Source organism: Pithys albifrons, chromosome 22 (assembly GCF_047495875.1).
Source record: "Pithys albifrons albifrons isolate INPA30051 chromosome 22, PitAlb_v1, whole genome shotgun sequence".
Classification (NCBI taxonomy): domain Eukaryota; kingdom Metazoa; phylum Chordata; class Aves; order Passeriformes; family Thamnophilidae; genus Pithys; species Pithys albifrons.
The window spans coordinates 7650077-7670500 of NC_092479.1; the positions used below are offsets into that span (position 1 = coordinate 7650077).

Here is a 20424-nt window from a genome sequence, read left to right on the forward strand (position 1 = left end):
GGAGTGGAGGGACTCCCATCCCAGGGCAGGTGACACTCAGAGGTCACAACAGCTGCACCTCCAGGGGAAGGTTTATGGAGGTGTTTCATTCACCTCTCCATGGAATTTTGCACTTCAGAGCATGAAGTTTTTACTGCTTCAGAATCCCAACAGTTTACACTGAATGAATTGAGGGCTCAGGAAATCCCAGGAACAGCCCCAGAAATCAGGATACAACACTCGGGTGTTTCCTTACCCTGCCCCAGGAAGGCAGAGGACACCAAATCTCAGTCCATGATGGACCATCCCCATCCTGCTCCAGGAGCTCAGCACAGGGAGCAGAATTCCTGGCCTTAGGAACCGTTTGGGGAGCAGAATTCCTGGGCTTAGGAACCGATTTGGGAGCAGAATTCCTGGCCTTAGGAACCGTTTGGGGAGCAGAATTCCTGGGCTTAGGAACCGATTTGGGAGCAGAATTCCTGGGCTTAGGAACTGTTTTGGGAGCAGAATTCCTGGGCTTAGGAACCATTCTGGGAGCAGAATTCCTGGGCTTAGGAACCGTTTTGGGAGCAGAATTCCTGGCCTTAAGAACTGTTTTGGGAGCAGAATTCCTGGGCTTAGGAACCATTCTAGGAGCAGAATTCCTGGGCTTAGGAACCGTTTTGGGAGCAGAATTCCTGGGCTTAGAAACTGTTTTGGGAGCAGAATTCCTGGCTTTAGGAACTGTTTTGGGAGCAGAATTCCTGGCCTTAGGAACCATTTTGGGAGCAGAATTCCTGGGCTTAGGAACTGTTTTGGGAGCAGAATTCCTGGGCTTAGGAACTGTTTTGGGAGCAGAATTCCTGGCCTTAGGAACTGTTTTGGGAGCAGAATTCCTGGCCTTAGGAACCATTTTGGGAGCAGAATTCCTGGGCTTAGGAACTGTTTTGGGAGCAGAATTCCTGGGCTTAGGAACTGTTTTGGGAGCAGAATTCCTGGCCTTAGGAACTGTTTTGGGAGCAGAATTCCTGGCCTTAGGAACTATTCTGTAACCCAGTGTGTGACCCATTGCACCCCATCCAATGGGAACAGCACCAGCAAACAGCAGCTCCCTTTTGGAAAGCACCTTTCCCAATCCTTTCAGCAACAGACACCCCACAAGGCATCCAAGGAAACCCCTTCCTGCAGAATCCCTGCCATCCCCTGCCTGATATTCCAGATTCTGCAGCTTCTGCCTCGCAGGGTCCTGAGGTTCACACAGATCAAAGCAGCCAATTGCCTTTTCTTTTTTACCCCTTTTTTTTTAAACATGAAGAATATGAAAGCACACACTGAAGCTGGTCCTTGTTAGCAGACCCATTTTCATCTCTTTAAACTCAAAGAGAGCAATTCCCTTGAAAACTGTCACAGCATTTTCCCAATCCATAAAGAGGAAGTTCAACAGCCTCAGGTCACTAATCACAACGACGGGGATACAGAGCATAAATTATGTCTTTCCATTGCACAGCAGTCAAACATATATAGGCTTTTATCTGACTTACTTGATTCTTTCTATAAACTGGATGTTTTAGGCATGTTTGTAGTCTAAAAAAGGATGTTTTACAAATAAAAGGGAAGCACTTTGTTGTTTGTACAGCATTCCTTGCATGAGGTACATTAATGGCACAGAGATGGATGGACGAGAATGAAACAACAACAATATAACCTGTGTGTCTTCCCAAAGGAAAAAGTTCAAATAAACTTCAAGGATTTGCTTAGAACAAGCTTGTTGGTTTTAATAATTTTGCATTGCTTCTGACCTTAAAATGTGCCAACAAACAACTACAGGGAGTGAGATTTAAAAACCCAGAGAAGTTCTGCTTAGAAAGCAGAGCAAGATGCTTACGCACCACTAATTTAATTAAAGTTATTTTCCCTTTAAATACCCTCTAATGGCCCAAAACGAACTCAGGCTGATTTAAAATCAATCACTTTAATCAAAATTACAAGTCCAAATTCTCCATGGATTAGTGTTCAGTGACTAACAGTGTCAAAAATGCACATCCATCAAATTCCTCGCTCCGAGGCGCGGGCAGGGACCGGCACGGGCTGTGCCCATCCCAGAGGTGCCCGTCCCTGAGGCTCCTGCCAGTGCCAACCCCAGCCCTGCTCCCCAACCCAGACCCCTTCCCTGCCTCCTGCAGGGCCCAGAACAGCATGTGCAGGAGATCTGAGCTCTGTCAGACAGTCACAAGGTGGAGCTGATTGAAGCATTTTCCTACGTGGCTCCACTGGCCCTGCCTTTGCTGTCACTCCAGCTCGGGGCACATCCCAGGTACCCAAAGGGCATCCAGACCATTTTCCCTCCCATGTGCCAGCCTGTTTGTGCCTCTCACCAGCAGAACACACACCATTCCCAGTGTTTTACACCAGCCTCAGGAATGTTTTCCATCAGGTCCCACCTGCAGCTCAACTGGAACAACCAAAGGTGTCTCTTCTACATGTTGTGCATTTCTCTTTTCTGCCCAGTTTTTATTTTTAAGCATCCAGACAGGACTTACAAGCTCAGCAAGATGTTTGTGCCCCTCAGGTGGTGCCCTCAGCAATGTCTGTACCTGGTTCTGGTGCCAGTTCACAGCTGAGACAGCACCAAAACAGCTCAGCACCAAACCAGCTCAGCTGGGATAGACCAAACCAGCTCAGCAATGTCTGTACCTGGTTCTGGTGCCAGTCCAGAGCTGAGACAGCACCAAACCAGTTCAGCAATGCCTCTGCCTGGTTCTGGTGCCAGTTCACAGCTGGGATGGCACCAAACCAGCTCAGCAATGTCTGTACCACCATTCTGGTGCCAGTTCACAGCTGGGATGGCACCAAATCAGCTCAGCAATGTCTGTGCCTGGTTATGGTGCCAGTTCACAGCTGGGATGGCACCAAACCAGCTCAGCAATGTCTGTACCACCATTCTGGTGCCAGTTCACAGCTGGGATGGCACCAAACCAGCTCAGCACCAAACCAGCTCAGCAATGTCTGTACCACCATTCTGGTGCCAGTTCACAGCTGGGGTGGCACCAAACCAGCTCAGCACCAAACCAGCTCAGCAATGTCTGTACCACCATTCTGGTGCCAGTTCACAGCTGGGATGGCACCAAACCAGCTCAGCACCAAACCAGCTCAGCAATGTCTGTACCACCATTCTGGTGCCAGTTCACAGCTGGGGTGGCACCAAACCAGCTCAGCACCAAACCAGCTCAGCAATATCTGTGCCATGGTTATGGTGCCAGTTCACAGCTGGGGTGGCACCAAACCAGCTCCCCAGAGCTCGTGGGCAGCACAGGTACCACCTGGGAGCTGCCAGGGGATGTTCTTTGTGTCCCACACCCCACACTGAGCAGTCTGTACTCTCAGCAGCCCCAGCTCTGCCCTGCAGAGCAACCCAAGGCCCCGAGGGAGGTTCCAGCAATGCTGAGGGATGGGACACACACACCAACTCAGTGAGCACAGTGACATTTCCCATTCCTTAAGGAAACCACTTGGAAAGCAGGAAAACAAATTTCTGTCATGAATTATCTGCAGCAGCTCTCAAAGCATAACAATGTGTCTGTGGAGGCTCAGCAGAGACAGGAGAAACCTGATGGTGCTCAAGTACCCCCAGATGACCAGAGAGAAAATTTCAACTTCAATAATCCTAAAGGTCAGAGACATTATTAAACATGACAGATGCCCTCAGCAGCCAACACCAGAGGACATGGCTAAATTTATTCTAACTCCATTTGCTCTTGCTACATAAAATGCAGCTAATGTACAATTTGATTTTTTTTCCCTAAAAGCCAGAAATAACTTTTTTTTTCTCCATATTTTCAAGCTGGCACGTAATGATTTATTTAGCAGTTGTCCTAGTTCAGCTGGAGGGACCAGCTAACCCTGTGTGGTGGTGATCAAACCTGTGTATTCCACCCCCTCTATTCATTCCCCAAGGACAATGGGCCATTAGCAGCAGCTGCCCAGGGAGCCATTATCACTTCACACCCAGCCTGAGGGGGGCGGAGCTGCTAATGGGCCATCAACAGCTCAACAACCCCTGGCTCCCAGAGTTGATCACCCATTGTGTGAGTCCCCGCCCAGGGGGAGGGACTGAGTGCTCCCTGAGGGTACATGAGTGGTGGGTAAGAAGACCTCGGGAACCTTCTCGTCAGATCCAGAGCAGCAGCAGGACCTCGACAGCAGGAGATCACCGCTCTCGCCCAGACCACAGCCCTCGCCTGCACCAACAGGTTTTTCTTTTCCTTTTGCTCTGGACTTGGGGGAGCCACAGGGGTCTCAGCAGAAGGGCAAACAAACCCCCTTGGGTTTGTGCCCCAGGACACTGGGTTATACTGCTGGGGTATTGTGAGTTGAAAGCAATTTCCCTTGTGTATCAGTGTTGTTATTGTAATATTATTATTAAATTTTAGCTCTGACTTATAATCTCTCTCGTGGTGAGTTCATTTCCCCTGCTGGTTCACCTTCAAACCAGCACATCTTTTGGCGCCCAACGTGGGGCACGAGAGAGAAGTCAGAACTACAATTTCATTTTGTGTATTTGGGTACAGAAACTCCCTGACTACCATGTTGCTTGATGTATTCATGTGGATGGTGTATCTGGGCCTGTTCATATTTCGACACATGGGGAACCATGTGCCTGTTTTGATGCTCTCTTTAATACCAGGGAGAAGGATCAAAATTGCTTTATTAATATACTATGTTTATGTTGTCATAACATCAGAAGCAATGAATTTCATTGTGAATGTATATTCAGTCTGGTCTGCCTGTCCTGGTTTGGGTTGTTACCTCTGGGGTCTCATTAAAAATAGCACCCAGACTGTGGGGAAAACAGGTGGAGATGGTTACTTCCACCTTTTCACCTCTGCTACAACAATCATTGAAAATATTGAGCTTCCTTTTGATGTTAGGGACAGCATAATCCTGCTGTTAGTGTTGCTTTGTCTCCTCTGTACTGTATACACCATGTTTAGGGTCAGAACTGGGCTCTCTAAGGAGACTTGCTGGAGGCCTGCCCTGGGAGCGGATGATGTTGAGTGGCACGGGAAGTGGGAAGATATGGGCCAGTATTTGGAGACCTTCTCTCCTCAAATGATCTGGAAATTCACCCCGGAACAACTGCAGGACCCTGCCAAAATGCTAAGCTATGTGAAAGGAAGATGCTCTGGTAGTCCCAGAGATGTGCAGCTCACAGCAACCTGCTGGGCCCTGGCCACTGCCTACCGCACACTGCTTGGTGTGGTACAGCATCATCAGGAGGAGGAGAAAAGGAGCAAACCCACCAGCACCATGTCCACCCAGACCATGACTGAGCCAGAGAGGAAGAGAGATACATCAACTAGCGCCATGTCCACCCAGACCATGACTGAGCCAGAGAGGAAGAGAGATACATCAACTAGCGCCATGTCCACCCAGACCATGACTGAGCCAGAGAGGAAGAGAGATACATCAACCAGCACCATGTCCACGCAAACCATGGAGGAGCCAGAAGGACAACAGAAACCGATAGCAGTTGCCCCTGTCCAGAAAAGAAAATCAAAGACCAAATCAGTTCGTATAGTGCATGACGAGGAAGAGTCAGGACCTTCATCTCAAGCAGAAGAAATGGAGCCAGAAATAATCACCCGGTCCCTATCCCTGGGAGAGCTGCGTGAGCTCCGGAGAGAGTTCACACGACAGGCAAATGAGTCCATCTTGACCTGGCTACTTCGAATCTGGGATGCTGCAGCCAATGATACAATTCTAGATGGGAGTGAGGCAAGGCAGCTGGGATCCCTGTCTCGAGATGTTGTCATTGATCAGGGCATTGGAAAGAGACAGGAAACTCTCAGCCTCTGGCGGCGACTGTTGTCAAGCGTGAGGGAGAGATATCTTTGTAAGGAGGACCTCCACGTACAGCAAGGACAGTGGAACACAATGGAACAAGGTATCCGGTGCTTAAGGGAATTAGCCGTACTGGAGATAATCTTTTCAGAGGATGAGAGATTCCCTAAAAGTCCAGATGGTGTCCAGTGCACATCCCAGATGTGGTTAAAATTTGCACGACTTGGGCCAGAAATGTATTCTCGCTACCTTGCAACATTGCAGTGGAGAGAGGGAGAAGACAAGGTGGGTGCACTGGTCAGCAAACTCAGGATTTATGAAGACACTGTCACTGCTCCATTACGAGCCCATGTCTCAGCTGTGGAAACAAAACTGGCTGAACTGGAAGAGAAGATTAAGGAAGGACTCTTCCATATCTCTCCAGAACAAACAAGAGTCTCCGCCATCAGAAGCAGGCGTCTCCCAGCTAAGGAGAAAGGGTACACTCCACGCGGCAATCTGTGGTTTTACCTCCATGAGCATGGAGAAGATATGAGGAAGTGGGATGGGAAACCCACCTCTTCCTTAGCAGCTCGGGTACGTGAATTGCAAAGAGGCACAACTAACACAGGCAATTCTTCAAGGTTGAAGGCTGCTCCGGTCTCTCGTGGGCAAGGCTCCAGACAGTATAGGAATGATGATGTTATGCCCGATCCTCTTGAAGGAACCTCCCGGTCATATTCACAGGGAGAGCGCAGTGAATACCATGACCAGAACTAGGGGGGCCCTGCCTCTAGCCAGGTAGAGGAGAGGGACAATCGGGTTTATTGGACTGTGTGGATTCGGTGGCCTGGCTCATCAGACCCACAGAAATACAAAGCTTTAGTGGACACTGGTGCACAATGCACGTTGATGCCATCAGGATACGTCGGGGCAGAATCCATCTCTATTTCTGGGGTAACAGGGGGATCCCAACAGCTGACTGTACTGGAAGCTGAAGTCAGCTTGACTGGGAAGGAATGGCATAGACACCCCATTGTGACTGGTCCAGAAGCCCCATGTATCCTTGGCATAGACTACCTAAGGAATGGATATTTCAAAGACCCAAAGGGACTGCGTTGGGCCTTTGGCATAGCTGCTGTGGAGACAGAGGAAATCAGACAGCTGAGCACCTTGCCTGGCCTCTCAGAGGACCCTTCTGCTGTAGGACTGCTGAAAGTTGAAGAACAATTGGTACCGCTGGCCACAGCCACAGTGCACCGTCGGCAATACCGCACTGACCGAGACTCTGTGACCCCCATACACAAGATGATTCGTGAGCTGGAGAGCCAAGGGGTGGTCAGCAAGACTCACTCACCCTTTAATAGCCCCATATGGCCAGTACGAAAGTCCAGTGGAGAGTGGAGGCTGACGGTGGATTACCGTGGTCTCAATGAGGTCACACCCCCCCTGAGTGCCGCTGTGCCGGACATGCTGGAGCTTCAGTATGAGCTGGAGTCCAAGGCAGCCAAGTGGTATGCCACCATCGACATTGCCAATGCCTTTTTCTCCATTCCGTTGGCAGCAGAGTGCAGGCCGCAGTTTGCTTTCACCTGGAAGGGGGTGCAGTACACCTGGAATCGACTGCCCCAGGGGTGGAAACACAGTCCCACCATTTGCCATGGACTGATCCAGACTGCATTGGAAAAGGGTGAGGCTCCAGAACATCTACAGTACATCGATGACATCATTGTATGGGGGAACACAGCAGGGGAGGTTTATGAGAAAGGAAAGAAGATAATCCAGATTCTCCTAAGAGCTGGTTTTGCCATTAAACGAAGTAAGGTCAAGGGACCTGCTCAGGAAATTCAGTTCCTAGGAGTGAAGTGGCAAGACGGGCGTCGTCAGATTCCAACAGAGGTGATCAACAAAATAGCAGCTATGTCCCCACCGACCAGCAAGAAGGAAACTCAGGCTTTCCTAGGCGCCGTGGGCTTTTGGAGGATGCATATCCCTGAGTACAGTCAGATTGTAAGGCCTCTCTACCTTGTGACACGGAAGAAAAATGATTTCCAGTGGGGCCCTGAACAACAACAAGCCTTTGAGCAGATTAAACAGGAGATTACCCATGCAGTAGCCCTTGGGCCAGTCAGGACAGGACAGGATGTGAAGAATGTGCTCTACACTGCAGCCGGGGAGAATGGCCCATCCTGGAGCCTCTGGCAGAAAGTACCTGGGGAGACTCGAGGACGACCGCTGGGATTCTGGAGCCGGGGATACAAAGGATCTGAGGCCAGCTACACCCCAACTGAGAAAGAGATCCTGGCAGCGTATGAAGGAGTTCGAGCTGCCTCAGAAGTGATTGGCACTGAGGCACAGCTCATCCTGGCACCCCGACTACCAGTGTTGGGCTGGATGTTCAAAGGAAAAGCTCCTTCTACCCATCACGCCACTGATGCCACATGGAGTAAGTGGATTGCTCTGATCACGCAGCGAACCCGGATAGGGAATCCTAATCGCCCTGGGATTTTGGAAATCATCACCAACTGGCCGGAAGGTGAGAGTTTTGGATTGTCCTCTGAAGAAGAAGAGGAGCAGGTGACACGAGCTGAGGAGGCCCCACCATATAACCAGCTACCAGAAGAGGAGAAGCGATATGCTCTCTTCACAGATGGCTCCTGCCGCATTGTAGGGACAAGCCGGAAATGGAAAGCAGCTGTATGGAGTCCTACACGTCGAGTTGCAGAAGCGACTGAAGGACAAGGTGGATCAAGTCAGGTTGCAGAGCTGAAAGCTGTTCAGCTGGCTTTGGATATCGCCGAACGAGAGAAGTGGCCAAGACTCTACCTTTACACTGACTCGTGGATGGTGGCCAATGCTCTGTGGGGATGGCTGGAACGCTGGAGAAAGGCCGGCTGGCAGCGCAAAGGGAAACCCATCTGGGCGGCTGAGATGTGGCAGGACATCGCTGCCCGGGTAGAGAAGCTGAGTGTGAAGGTCCGTCACGTAGATGCTCATGTACCCAAGAGCCGGGCTAATGAGGAGCATCGTAACAACGAGCAGGTGGATCGAGCTGCCAAGATTGAAGTCTCTCAGGTAGATCTGGATTGGCAGCATAAAGGTGAATTGTTTCTAGCCCGATGGGCCCATGATGCCTCTGGTCATCAAGGCAGAGATGCAACATACAGATGGGCTCGTGACCGAGGGGTGGATCTAACCATGGACAGTGTCTCACAGGTTATCCATGACTGTGACACATGTGCTGCCATCAAGCAGGCCAAGCGGGTGAAGCCTCTATGGTATGGTGGACGGTGGTCGAAATACAGGTATGGGGAAGCCTGGCAAGTTGACTACATCACACTTCCCCAAACACGCCAAGGCAAGCGCTACGTGCTGACCATGGTAGAGGCAACCACTGGATGGCTGGAGACATACCCCGTATCTCACGCCACTGCCCGGAATACCATCCTGGGCCTTGAGAAACAAGTCCTGTGGAGACACGGCACCCCAGAGAGAATAGAGTCTGACAACGGCACCCACTTCAAGAACAGCCTCATAGACACCTGGGCCAGAGAGCACGGCATTGAGTGGGTGTATCATATCCCCTACCATGCTCCAGCTGCCGGGAAAGTTGAGCGATGTAATGGACTGCTGAAAACAACCTTGAAGGCGTTGGGTGGGGGAACTTTCAAACACTGGGAGCTGCATTTGGCAAAGGCCACCTGGTTGGTCAACACCCGGGGCTCCATCAATCGAGCTGGCCCTGCCCAATCAGAACTCTTGAATACTGTAGATGGAGATAAAGTCCCTGTGGTCCATATGAGAGGTATGTTAGGAAAGACTGTTTGGGTGAGTCCCACCTCAAACAAAGGCAAACCCATCCGAGGGATTGTCTTTGCTCAAGGACCTGGTTGCACTTGGTGGGTAATGCAAAAAGATGGAGAAACACGTTGTGTACCACAAGGGGACCTAATTTTGAGCGAGAAGAGTTTGTAATGTTTCATTGTATATATGTGTATATATATGTATAGGTAAAAAGGGGGTTAATTTGGGAATGACTAGATGGAGTGGAATAAGGGGTGGATAATGTCCTAGTTCAGCTGGAGGGACCAGCTAACCCTGTGTGGTGGTGATCAAACCTGTGTATTCCACCCCCTCTATTCATTCCCCAAGGACAATGGGCCATTAGCAGCAGCTGCCCAGGGAGCCATTATCACTTCACACCCAGCCTGAGGGGGGCGGAGCTGCTAATGGGCCATCAACAGCTCAACAACCCCTGGCTCCCAGAGTTGATCACCCATTGTGTGAGTCCCCGCCCAGGGGGAGGGACTGAGTGCTCCCTGAGGGTACATGAGTGGTGGGTAAGAAGACCTCGGGAACCTTCTCGTCAGATCCAGAGCAGCAGCAGGACCTCGACAGCAGGAGATCACCGCTCTCGCCCAGACCACAGCCCTCGCCTGCACCAACAGGTTTTTCTTTTCCTTTTGCTCTGGACTTGGGGGAGCCACAGGGGTCTCAGCAGAAGGGCAAACAAACCCCCTTGGGTTTGTGCCCCAGGACACTGGGTTATACTGCTGGGGTATTGTGAGTTGAAAGCAATTTCCCTTGTGTATCAGTGTTGTTATTGTAATATTATTATTAAATTTTAGCTCTGACTTATAATCTCTCTCGTGGTGAGTTCATTTCCCCTGCTGGTTCACCTTCAAACCAGCACAGCAGTCAATTATCTCAGCACCAGGTGTAGAAAACAGGTTTACTTTGGGTAAGGAGGAGGAAACCAGACAGAAAAAACTGGGAAAAAAGGCAGGTGGTGGTGAAGACTTTGCTACTGTGACAAAGGGCCTGAAGAAACTATAAATATGGGCAAGTCAAATATACAGGAGGGTGTTAATGAACCCTGGGGCTCCTGTATCTACAATCAATCCACTGCTATTAAAGGTGTTCTTCCCTGCAACTTCATTAGCCACACATCCCTCCTGACAGGACAGCACGGGAAAAGCAGCTGGGATGGTCCTCAACAACTGCAATATTCCTGTTTTTCCCTGTCTGCTCAACACCTGCCCTCACCCCCAGCTCACAATCCAACAGGGGTGGGGAGGCTGTTGTGCCAATGGAATTTATCCCAACTGTGCTTCCTGCTCTGCTCCTGAGAAAACCAGGGAAGAGAAGGGGAAGGGGAAGGGGATGGGGAAGGGGAAGGGGAAGGGGATGGGGAAGGGGAAGGGGAAAGGGAAGGGGATGGGGAAGGGGAAGGGGATGGGGAAGGGGAAGGGGAAGGGGAAGGGGAAGGGGATGGGGAAGGGGATGGGGAAGGGGATGGGGAAGGGGAAGGGGAAGGGGAAGGGGAAGGCGAAGGGGAAGGGGATGAGGAAGGAGAAGGGGATGGGGAAGGGGATGGGGATGAGGATGGGGAAGGGGAAGGGGATGGGGAAGGGGAAGGGGATGGGGATGGGGATGGGGATGGGGATGGGGATGGGGATGGGGAAGGGGATGGGGAAGGGGATGGGGAAGGGGAAGGGGATGGGGAAGGGGAAGGGGAAGGGGAAGGGGAAGGCGAAGGGGATGAGGAAGGAGAAGGGGATGGGGAAGGGGATGGGGATGAGGATGGGGAAGGGGAAGGGGAAGGGGAAGGGGAAGGGGAAGGGGAAGGGGAAGGGGAAGGGGATGGGGATGGGGATGGGGATGGGGATAGGGAAGGGGATGGGGAAGGGGATGGGGAAGGAGAAGGGGAAGGAGAAGGGGATGGGGACGGGGAAAGGGAAGGAAAGAAAAAAAGAAAACCCAAACCACCCCCAAAACCTCCAAACCAAACCCCAGTGGGTTATTCTGGGGGCTGTGGGGTTTTGTATTTTTGTTTGTTTCTGGGGTTTTGTCTCTTTTCCTTTGTAGCCCCTCAGTTACAAGGTCTGGATCCAACTGCAAAGATCCCCAGGCCATATGGATGGAAAGGGAGGAGGAGCTGGATTTGAGGCCTAATAAACATACATATAGTCTTAATTGCAGCTGTGTAATCCTTCTCCTGACCAATGCCACCATCTGCTTCAACCCCCCCAGTATGAACACTCTCTCCCTTTCCAGAAGACAATGATGTAGCTGTGACAACACTGCAGCTCTGGTGGAATTAATTGAGTACATTGGTGCTTTACACTACCAAAGCCACTCAAAAAATCCCCCAAACCACACCCAGAAAGGTCCCAGAAATACTAAACGTTCTTTAACTGACAGAACAATGACACTGATGGCACTACAGGTCTTTGGCAGCACCAGCCAGGTCTGAATTGAGCACCATCCACACAGCCCTGAGCACCTTGGGAATGCAGAATATGCTGGTCTGGCTGCCTGAGAATGGATGGGTCCTGCTCCTGCCTCCTCAAGATATACCACCAAATAAAAAGAATGTTGCTCTATTTTTCAAGCAGGTCCAGTGAAACTCCAATACCCATAAATCCAGAGAGCACCTCCTGCCTCCTCCTCCAGTGCTGAACTCCCTGACAGACACGGCAAATTCCTCGCTAATTTAACACACTGAGAGCAGCAAATCAAGTCAGCACTTAAAGAACAGTCTGTTATACAGCAAATAATTTGTTTTCACACAGATGTGACAAGAGCAAGGCTCGCTGTGCTCCACAGCTTAATGTCTGTGTGAGGATTCCAAGTGGCATCTGGGCAGTGGAAACCAAAGGGAACACACAGAGGAGTGTGGCAAAAAGGAAAGGAATTATCAAAATGGATTCATGTGCATCTGGAATTATTTTAATACAAAATGCCCAGCAAATCTCTCCGTGCTGCTGACAAATCACCAGCTGAGGTAAATCCCAGATAATGAAACATTGTAAGGAAGGCTCTATTTAATAATTTAGCCCCTGTCAAGGAGTTGTATTGATTCTTGTTCCCAGCACTGGCAGAGAATGTTATCTGCAGCCCCACGGCTCAGTGACAGCCCAGGGAATTTAATCACCCAGCAGCTGCTGCCAAGCCATCCTTAGACTGTCACCTCTGAGTCCTCCCCAGCCCCTGTGCCCACCCTGCCCACTCCCCTCCCACCCCACTCTGCCCCACTGCAGGCACAGCAGCCTCTCAATCTGCCTCCCATTACACAGAAAAGCCAAGCTCATTTGCAGGCTAAATTTTTTATTTTAAATAATTCAGGGCTCCTTCAAACGTCTCATTTCTCTGGCTCTGATTAGCAAGTCTGTTCCATCCCTCAGCAGCAAAATGGGCTGAGGCACTTCCAAAGTCAAGGAATCCTGGAATGGGTTGGGTTGGAAAGGACCTTAAACCCACCCAGTTCCATCCAGTTCCACCTTCCACTATCCCAGGTTGCTCCGAGCCCACCCAAGCTGGCCTTGAAAAGGTTTAGCAAAGATTTGGAGGAGAAATAAAATCTTCTTTTTGCCTTTTCCTGACTGTAGAATGAGACACGAATGTGGAGAAGCAAAAATCTATATTAATCAGCATTTTTTCCACACCAAAAGGGAAAGGTCACTCTGCCTCGTAACTGGCCAGGAAAAATTTGCCACAAATTAATTCAGCTGCAGTTCAGGAACAGAACATCAATTCATCTGCAAACAGAATGAGGCTTTTAAATACATAAATGCTTGTGGCTACAGAAACCTCACCCAGATATTTGCATTCAAAACCAGCCCAGAGAATAACAGATGTAAATTTAACATGTTTGCTCAAATGCAGGGCCAGCTGCAGGGGGAATGCAAAGGACAGGAGCACACACTGCATCATTTAGAAAAACTCATTTCTTTGGGGTTTTTTTTTCTCCCCTCCTTTATTTTATTCCAGGTGAGATGCAATCCTTTCCATTTTATAATCCTTTGGATCAGAGTAAAATGATCCCACAGGCCCACCCAGACAAGGTCATCATACACAGATTTTCTATTACAGGGCACTGGCAGCATTTCACAACTGTCTTTTTATGCACTTCTGCCTTTCCATCCAGCCTATAAATTGTTACAAGGCCCTGGGGCAATCCAGCTGTGCACTCCATTCAAATCAGGCTTCAAGGAGAAAGCTCCACAGTCAAGATGCTTCAATCAAACAAACACACAGGCACAAAGGGCAACAGCAGCACAATTAATAATGTTTGCTTTGGTAGGGCAAATTCAGCAGTTTTCTGCCTTAAAGTTCCTCTCTGATGCTCAGAGTGTGGCCATGAGCATTTTAAATGTGACACCAAATTAAGGCAGAACAGGGGGAGGCAAAAGGTCTGAGGTTTTTCCTGAAATCCACCTGCTGGGTGGGCTCTGCAAACGGGCAAACCTCAACAAGGAGTCTGGACCTATTGATCCAAGCTGGAAATTCATCCCAAGGAAGGTTTAAAGGGCAGGATTAGAGGGCAGATTTGCAGGCTCTGTAGTGGGCCATGGGCAGGGGGGCCCCTCTTGCTCCCACTGCTCTGTTTCCAGCACGGGGATTTCCTGCTCTTGTTTTCTTCACCCCTACTTGTTACCCCAGAGAAAATGCATCTAAACTTCCTGGATTGTAATTCCCTTTCCTCTTTCCTTTTGGATGTGTCTTTTTTCCCCTTTCAACTCAGAAGTTAAGCTGGAATTGCCTTTTTTTTTCAGTAAATCAATATTAACGTTCCATGATCAGCCACATTTCCAACCTCCCACTCCTCCCTGGGATGGAAGTGAACACTTAGGAGGAAGAATTTCCACACTGTGCTTTGTTTCCTTCTCCCAAAACACTAATATTCAGTCATTTTATTTTACTCCTGATCTCTGCATGGAGATAAACCCATTTCCACCAGCCCTGGCTCTGCACCACTTTTGATATTTAAATTGAGATGTGTAATCAAAGCTGGAGACACAGGGGTTTAGATGCACTACATAATTAATATATTCCTCTCTGAAATGTAATTACTGCTGTTGCATCACACATTGAAGGCAGCAGTTGGCTATTTGGGGTGAGGAGGAGAGTTTTATTGGGTGTTATCATTAACACTGTTTGGCTGGGACAGACACCAGTGGGTTCAGAGGTTTCCACACCAATTTAACCACATCCCTGAGAATTCCCCAAACACCCTCCTTGTGCCTCTCTGGTGGAGCCACTGAGCCCAAAGGGCAAATTATCCAAGCTGCTTTTCCCTCCATAACCCCAAATATTCCTGATTTTTGCCTCGTGCTCCTGCAGGACACAATTCCCTCCCAGGCCAGTGGGGCTGGAGCAGCAGAACCACCTCAGTGACCACACACAGCAACTGAACTGCTGCTTATTCATTGGATTTTTCCCCATACAAGTCACTCAGCTCGGTTTTAATTGTGTATTTTCATCATCTGGAAGTAACCACAATCAGCATTTTAATTAAGATAAAGAGAACGGTGAAATTTTAGGACTTGTTGGCCATTAACAAAGAGATAAAGGGAAACTTCAGTGTTTGTGATACCCTGATTGTAATGCAAAGAATCTGTCAAGGCTTAAACTACAAAAGAAAACAATGAAACACTACTATTTAATTAAAAAAATGTAGCTATGAATTGATATCCTCAGTCTGAAAGGAATAAAAATGTTTCTTCAAACGACCTGATCCAAAAAAGAAAATCTCCAGTTTCCAAACATGGCATTCTTCAATTAGAAAAGGCAAAAAAAGGACTTGTTTTGTTTTGGGGAGGCAGCACAAAGCACTGCTGTGATAAACACTCACTGGGCAGATCCTCTGCTATTTCCTCCAGAAATTCCAGGTCCATTTCTCCTGCCAGAAACTCGGGAGATCAAAGTGATTTTGGCCAGGTTGGATTTATTCTTAGCAGGGCTCAGGCTGCAATTCAGAGCCCACAATAACAGGGTAAAGAGCTGGATCCAGGCTCTCTCCTGAAGGGAAAGGTGCAGGGAGCAGCAATTTGGAAAAAGCAGATCTGAGGGGGCAGAGAAGCAGCAGAGTTGTTCCAGAATTAGGACAGTTCAGGGCTGTGGGTGTGCAGAAACTCAGCCCTCACTGCCCCTGAACAGCCTCAGCCTCTGCTCCTCTGCTGCCTGGGCTCTGATGGAGGTACCTGGAGCACCACAGGATATTTAGGAAATCCTTCCTGAAGGTCTGTGAGATGTTTGACTCGTGCCAAATGCCAATGAACACAAAATCTGCTTCCATAACCTCCTGGTGACTGGAAAATCTGCATTCCTGACAGCAGTGGGAACAAGTGCACTGCTAAAAATGCTCTGCTGAAGATGCAGAATGAAGGACCAGCAGCAGAGACATCCAGGACACAACTCCTGATGTAAACACCCTGAACATCTTCTCCCAGCAAAAAAACAATCACAGAAACTTATGTTTTTTTAATGCACTGAAGCATTAACTGCTTACATTTTATTGACTTGCCCATGTAATTTAAATCCCAAGCTGTGGGATTGTTCTGGAACAAAAAAAAACCTACAGTAAGCAAAGCCTGAACCACATGTTAATGATCCCATTTCTGCTGCTCTGGGAACACCATTTTCCTCCTTCTTAGAGTTGCTCAGCAAGGTCAAGGAAGTACTAAAGGCCCATTCCTGTGCCCTTTCACAGGCTCTGTCCATGTGGTGCAGCTTTCCAGCTCTATTTTGCTGCTTCTTATTTTTGAAAATAATATTTTTGAAGTAACTGGCACTGTGAGCTGAATAACACAGGAATAAATGAGGGGAAAAAGTGCTTCCCAAGGCAAAACCAAGGGTGGAAAAGTTGCTCTAAAGCTCATCATGACCTGGAATAATCCAGATTTACAGGGGACCACTTGAACCCAACCCCTCCTTCAGCTGCCCCACGGAGGAGGGAGAGACAAAACTGAGAGAAGGAGCTGGTAACAAAAATACTTGGAAGGCAACAAAGCAAACACAGATTGAGGTGTTGCTTCACCACAGTTTGTTCCTAATCAAAGTCCTTAAGAATAATCTGGTCTTGAATCCTGAAAGAGGATAGGATTAATCCAGAGAAAATGAATTAGCACTAAAGAGAGATTAATAAAATGTTCTGGGACACACAGCACAAACGCCAAGCAGTGGGGAAAAATAATCTGGTAACTTCTTGGTTGCTTTTACAACTATCTCATAGTCCTCTGCCAGGCCATGGCAATTCCCCTTTTAAAATGTATCAATAATTCAAAATGGTGAAGTGAAGCAAACAAACAAAAGGCATTTATGGTGCATTACACCTTCTCACATGACCTGCCACCCCATCGGAGCAGCTGCACTTCCAACAGGCCACACCAGGAGCACCTGCAGGCAAAAATAAACCAGCAGAACTCACTGCTCAGTGTTCTGCAGAATCCCAAACACAAACCAGGCCAGGGCAGGACAGCAGGACCCTCCTCTGCACACAGATCTGATGCTCAGTCCAAGCACCACACACCCCTTTTCCTTTGGGGAACACACCTGCTCCAGGGCCAGCACAGCAGGGGGAGAGAGGAACAGGCTGAACCCCTGAAGGGTGAAAACCCACACACCAACCAAGGGGCAAACCACAACTCTCCTTCTTCCCAGCTCCCTGATCTTTGCAGGTTCTGTGCAAATTCACACACCAAGGGACAAACCACAACTCTCCTTGTTCCCAGCTCCCTGATCTTTGCAGGATTTGTGCAAATTCACACACCAAGGGGCAAAACACAACTCTCCTTGTTCCCAGCTCCCTGATCTTTGCAGGTTCTGTGCAAATTCACACACCAAGGGGCAAACTACAACCTTCATTTGTTCCCAGCTCCCTGATCTTTGCAGGTTCTGTGCAAATTCACACACCAAGGGACAAACCACAACTCTCCTTGTTCCCAGCTCCCTGATCTTTGCAGGTTCTGTGCAAATTCACACACCAAGGGGCAAACTACAACCTTCATTTGTTCCCAGCTCCCTGATCTTTGCAGGTTCTGTGCAAATTCACACACCAAGGGACAAACCACAACTCTCCTTGTTCCCAGCTCCCTGATCTTTGCAGGTTCTGTGCAAATTCACACACTAAGGGGCAAACCACAACCTTCATTTGTTCCCAGCTCCCTGATCTTTGCAGGTTTTGTGCAAATTCACACACAAAGGGGTAAAACACAACTCTCCTTGTTCCCAGCTCCCTGATCTTTGCAGTTTTAAAGCTCTAAGGTGCTGTTAAATGTTATTTTCTGGTTTTCCAGACCCACCTGGTCCCCTTGCTCTGCTCTCCCTGAGCTCTCAGCCCAGGAGCAGCTGAGAGAAGAGGCTGCCCCAGCCCAGCCCAGTGTTCCCACTCACACAGCTGGGCCACAGAAGCCACAGGTAAAGGCACAGCCAATTCCAACATCCCAGGGAAAACTCAACTCCCTGAGCCACAACTTTCCCCAAACACTCAACTCAGATTTAATATTTCTGTTAATAAAAATGACAGAGGGAACTGAGCCAGATCCCTGTCCCAACAGCAGAACATTTCACAGGGTAAGGATTCACTCAGGAAGAGATACAGGCTAAGAAATATCACCTGGTGATGGATTAAACTGGTGAGTGGGGCAGGGAAAAGGAGGTGGGGAATGTTCCTTACCAGTTTGAAGTCCTGGATGCTGCAGATGAAATAGGGGGTGTTCGGGCGCCGGCTCTCGATGTAAACACAATCTTGAAAGAAAACAAGAGTTTAAAAATAATGGCAATTAACTTCTGCACCTCCAAGAAAGAACATGAGAACAGGATAAATTAAAATACAGCTTAGGCTTTGAAAGAACCAGCATCTCATCTGCATAACATGTAATTTATTCCCAGTGTGAGCTAAAAATAGGAACTATTTATGATGATAAATAAGGGAATTAACTGCATAAAAAATAACTTTGATTTTAATAGACATTTTGCAGGAAAAATAAAAAGAGAGTCATTTGAAGACCACTCTGAATTAATAACAATGACCAGGTCACAGCCTGTGAGCCAGATCAAAAATCAGAGAGGGAACTAATCAGATCTTTTGTGGGCAGGTTGCCATTAAGAACTGAGCACTAACATATTTTCTCCTCTAATTGTGAAGAAAACCAAGGCAACCAATCCCAGCTGAAACACAGCAAAGTGAATTACAGTTACCTCAGGGAAGGCCTGGGCTTTCTCCAGTTACATGTGACATGACAGAACACAGTAATTATTTTGGTTTGCCTTTGACAACTGCACTCACAGAGCGGCTGCAGCACAAGGGCTGGAGTGTTCAAACCAGCCCTGCAATAACTGCAACAAAAGAATCCAATTAGGGATGGGAGAAAAGTGCCTGATTAATGATAATGACCTTGGACATCAGAGAGCTCACACCCTAAACAGCAGAGATGCTCCTCCCAAAGCCAAACAAACATCTCAGGGCACTCACCGAGTCTTTTTTTTAGAGATAATTAAATAAAGTATCTTCAAACCCCAGAACACACAAAACCCACCACGATCCTATCAAAGGGGTTCTATGAACTTTGGTGTTATTTATACAGAAAAATATCTCAGAGTTTTATGAGAACTCTTTGGTACAGTTTGCTTCAATCCAGTTGATTCAGAAGCTGTTGGAGCACAGCAAAGTTCTCCTTTGTTACCCCAACCTGCCCTGGCTGATCATCCCACTCAGCCAAACCCACTCCCTCAAACCACCTGCTCAGCATCCCAAATGGATCATCCATTCCCATCATGTTCCACCACTCATTGCTGGAAGTTTTTCAGGATTCACTGAGGAATGTGCATAAAAAGCCAGGAGATTTCAGACATGGAAAACACCACAACGTTTTTTTTTCCTGAGTATCTCAGTTTTGCAGAGTGTTATCAGACAGGAGGCAGAGCAAGCAGCCCTGGGAATGGCTGGCACAAAACAGGAGGGAATGTGGCATCCCCTCTGGATAAAGCAAAGGAGCTGCCTGGCTCTGTATTGCATTTTAAAGGAGGCATCACTGGCTGCCTGCCCAGCCTGAACAAGGATGACACCCAGCCAGGATGTCTCCAAAGCAACAGAGGCCACAGATAAGGAAACAAGTTTATCCAGGTGCAAAGCAATGGCCTGAATGACAGAAACTGGAAAAATGCCCAAGAAAAAGGAGAACATTCATAGATGCATTCACATTACTCAAAACTCAGCAGACAGTGCAATTCCTTACATGTACCAGGATCCAAACAGCTTTGAACTGGACCCAAGAAAAGAATTTTTCTAATGCAACAACCCTGTGTGGGTGAGATTCATACCCATCCTCACCCTCAGCTCTCTGCAAGGTGCCATTTTCCCCTTTTGCCCACTGAGCACAAACTTTGGAACAATTCCAGCTCTGCACAGAAACTTCTGCAGAGACTCAGACAACTTCAGTCAGGTGTAATTTAATTTCTTCTACTGGGGGACAGCTGTTCTCACTCCATCCTGCACCTACAAGGAAATAAGAGCAGGTACCCAGCCAGGAGATGTGTGTGCTACAAATCTCTGGTTCTCTCCACAGCAAGAACCACCTCAGACAACTCAAACCCCTGAGGTGCAAACACAGAGTTTACTGCTGACAGACCAGCAAAGACTCCAACAGAAAAGCAAAATAATTAGCAAAAATAAAAATGAAGGAGCTTTGCATAACCTCTGCCACTCCAATGGCAAAGCAGGTGAGAAATGTGCAGTTCCCTGCCCAGCTCCTGCATTCCCTGCCTGGCTCCAGCCAGGAGGGCACATTTGCTTCTCTCCTATTTCGTGTAAAATGTCCCACTGGGGCTGGAGCATTTCTCTGACACATGGCACAGAGTCAT

The 20424-nt window shown here is 48.5% G+C and overlaps 1 protein-coding gene across 5 annotated transcripts in view; it reads right to left on the minus strand.

Moving 5' to 3' along the window:
- Positions 1-20424, minus strand: part of RERE (arginine-glutamic acid dipeptide repeats) — a 206495-nt gene that overhangs the window by 111235 nt on the left and 74836 nt on the right. For all 5 annotated transcript variants that reach the window (XM_071575580.1, XM_071575576.1, XM_071575579.1 and 2 more), the window contains exon 3: positions 18239-18309. In XM_071575580.1, coding sequence (XP_071431681.1) covers positions 18239-18309 — 71 coding nt within the window. The remainder of the gene's footprint in view (positions 1-18238; positions 18310-20424) is intronic.